This window comes from Eimeria mitis, genomic scaffold (genome assembly GCF_000499745.2).
Source record: "Eimeria mitis Houghton genomic scaffold, Emh_scaff202, whole genome shotgun sequence".
Lineage (NCBI taxonomy): Eukaryota > Apicomplexa > Conoidasida > Eucoccidiorida > Eimeriidae > Eimeria > Eimeria mitis.
In genome coordinates this window covers 12,139-14,789 of record NW_013570342.1, presented here as the reverse complement: position 1 = coordinate 14,789, position 2,651 = coordinate 12,139, and the positions used below count along the sequence as shown (strand labels likewise).

The following is a 2,651-nucleotide window of genomic DNA, read 5'->3' as shown; positions in this document are numbered from 1 at the left end:
TGAGTTTGCCTGGGGGTAGGGGCCCCTCGCTGGGGTGATGAAGGATGCAGGGGAGACGGGGTACTGGGGGCCCCATGGGGGGGGCCCCCATGACTGCAGCAAAGGGGAGAGAGGGGCCCCGCTGCCACTGGGGGCCCCTGAGGGCCCATACACCTTGATTGAGGGCCCCCCAATCTATTTCGGGTTGCAGCAGACGGAGAGCAGCAGCAGCAGCAGCAGCAGAATTGAGTTTATAAAGAGAACGAGAATAGAGAGAGAAATAAATAATACAGAAAGGAGGGAAAGAGGCCCAATCACGAGCGGGGCTGCGTGTCTTCTCATCCCATATAGCTTCTGCTGCTGCTGCTGCTGCTGCTGTTGCTGCTGCTGTTGCCGTTTGTGGTGCTGCTGCAGCAGAATCTGCTGCAACTGAGATATCCTGTGAAGACGAAGTAGCAGCAGCAGCAGCAGCAGCAGCAGCAGCTGCTGCTGCTGCTGCTGTTGCTGCTGCTGCTCCGTCTCTGCGTCTCCTCCCTGGGGGCCCCCCGGGGGCCCCCATGATAGAGAGGGCCCTGGGTACAGTCCAGAAGAAATCTGCTGCTTGTCTTTGTGCTGCAGCAAGAGAAGCAGCAGCAGAAGGGAAGTGTGCATGCAAGTCATACTCAAGTTTATAAAAAGAGAGAGGCAGCAACAGAGAAGAAACAGAAAGCAGACGAGAACGACGCAGAGATATTATGTACACCTGAACGCAGCAGCAGCAGCAGCAGTAGCAACAGCAGCAGCAGCAGCAGCAAACGCAGCAGAAACAGCAGCAGAAATAACGCAATATGATGGGCTTTACAAACTGTCGCTGCAGCAGCAGCAGCAGCAACTAATGCAGCAGCAACAGCAGCAGCAACAACAGGCGATCAACAGCAGCTGCAACAGAAGCAACAACTGCTGCATATAGAAGCAGCAGCAGCAACATAAAACAGCAGCAGCAGCAGCAGACAGCAGCAGCACCAGGCAGCAGCAGATAGAAGCAGCAGCAGCAACAGCAGCAGCAACAGCAGCAGCAGCAGCAGCAGCAGCAACAGCAGCAGCAGCAGGCTCACTTGAATGTGTGTAATGCCGCTCTTTGACCAGCAGCCATCGTAGCAGCGCTCTGCTTCCTCATCATCATCATCAGCAGCAGCAGCAGCAGCAACAGCAGCAGCAGCAGCAGCAGCAGCAGCAGCAGCAGGTGAGGGGGCCCCCGCCCCTTTTCTTTCAGGGGCTGGAGAGACTCGCTTGCTGCTGCCTGCTGCTGCTGCTGCTGCTGCTGCTGCTGCTGCTGTTGCTGCTGCTGGTGTTGCTGCTGCAGTAGACGGCAGCGGGCTGGGGTCTCTGTCTCCTTCGTCTTCTGTGCTGCTGCTGCTGCTGCTGCTGCTGCTGTTGCTGTTGCTGCCTCCGCCTCCTTCCCCCCCTCCCTCAGCAGCATCAGCAGCAGCAGCAGGAGCAGCAGCAGCAGCAGCAGCAGATGAGTTTGCTGCTGCAGGGGCCCCATAGAAGACACGATGCACTACTACATCTTTATATAAATAAGGAGGCAGCAGCTGCTGCTGCTGCGGGTACCGTAAGCCGAGAGCAGCAGCAGAAACACAAAGACAAGAACCAGGGTACAGGCATTTCTCTATACTATCTATCTCCTGCTGCTGCATCTCATCTGCTGCTGCTGCTGCTGCTGCTGCTGCTGATGAGGCCGGGGCTGTTGCTGCTGCTGCTGCTGCTGCTGCTGCTGCTGAGGCGGGGGGGCCTTCTGCTGCTGCTGCAGCTGATGAGGGCCCCCCTGCTGCTGTTGGTGATGGGGGGCCCCCTGCTGCAGCAGGCAATAAGGGGCTTGCTGCAGCAGCGGGTGATGAGGGGCCCCCTGTAGCAGCAGCAGCAGCAGTAGTATCAGCAGCAGCAGCAGCAGCTGCTGCTGCTGCTGCTGCTGATAGCCGCCGAGGACGCAGCCGCCAGCAGCGAGAAGAAGGAGCAGCAACGGGGGCTTGAGGAGCACAGAAATTCCTTATGGGGTATGGCTGCGGCTCCTGCAGCAGCAGCAGCAGACGCAGCAGCAGCAGAAGCAGCAGCAGCAGAAGCAGCAGCAGCAGCAGCAGCAGAAGCAGCAGCAGCACCAGAAGCAACAGAAGCAGAAGCAATTGATAAAGCCGCAGCAGCAGCAGCAAATGCGAAAAGCACAAGCAGCAACAGCAGCAACACACAAAACAGCAGCAGCAGCAGCAGGAGTGCATGCAGCAACAGCAGCAGCAGCAGCAGCAGCAGCACAAGAAACCCTAAACCCTAAACCCTAAACCCTCACCTTGAATGCGGGCTTGTCTGTAAACCCTTCTGTCTTTGTTTTTATTTGTTTTTTTCTGCTGCTGCTTTTTTTCTCTCTTCCTGCTGCTTCTTGTGGTGATATCTTACTTGCTGCTGCTGCTGCTGCTGCTGCTGCTTCTTCTGTTTCTGCTGTTTCAGGTGTTGCTGCTGCTGCTGCTGCTGCTTCCTCCTCCTCTTCTGCTGCTGCTGCTGCAGCAGCAGCAGCAGCAGCAGCAGCAGCACTGCTTTCCTCTGCCGTATCTTCTCCCTGAGCAGCCCTTCCTCTTCCCTTCCTCCCCCTCCTGCTGCCGCTGCTGCCACTGCTGCTGCTGCTGCTGCTGCTGCTGCTG

General features: G+C 57.5%; 1 protein-coding gene across 1 annotated transcript in view; it reads right to left on the bottom strand.

The window, feature by feature from the left end:
• The window catches only part of EMH_0003130 (uncharacterized protein), a gene marked incomplete at both ends in the record, with an annotated part of 5,380 nt that overhangs the window by 359 nt on the left and 2,370 nt on the right, over window positions 1–2,651 (bottom strand). Inside the window, 3 exons of the mRNA XM_013496281.1 lie at window positions 3–721; window positions 1,074–2,030; window positions 2,303–2,651. The exon at window positions 2,303–2,651 is cut by the window's right edge and continues 127 nt beyond it. Coding sequence (XP_013351735.1) covers window positions 3–721; window positions 1,074–2,030; window positions 2,303–2,651 — 2,025 coding nt within the window. The remainder of the gene's footprint in view (window positions 1–2; window positions 722–1,073; window positions 2,031–2,302) is intronic.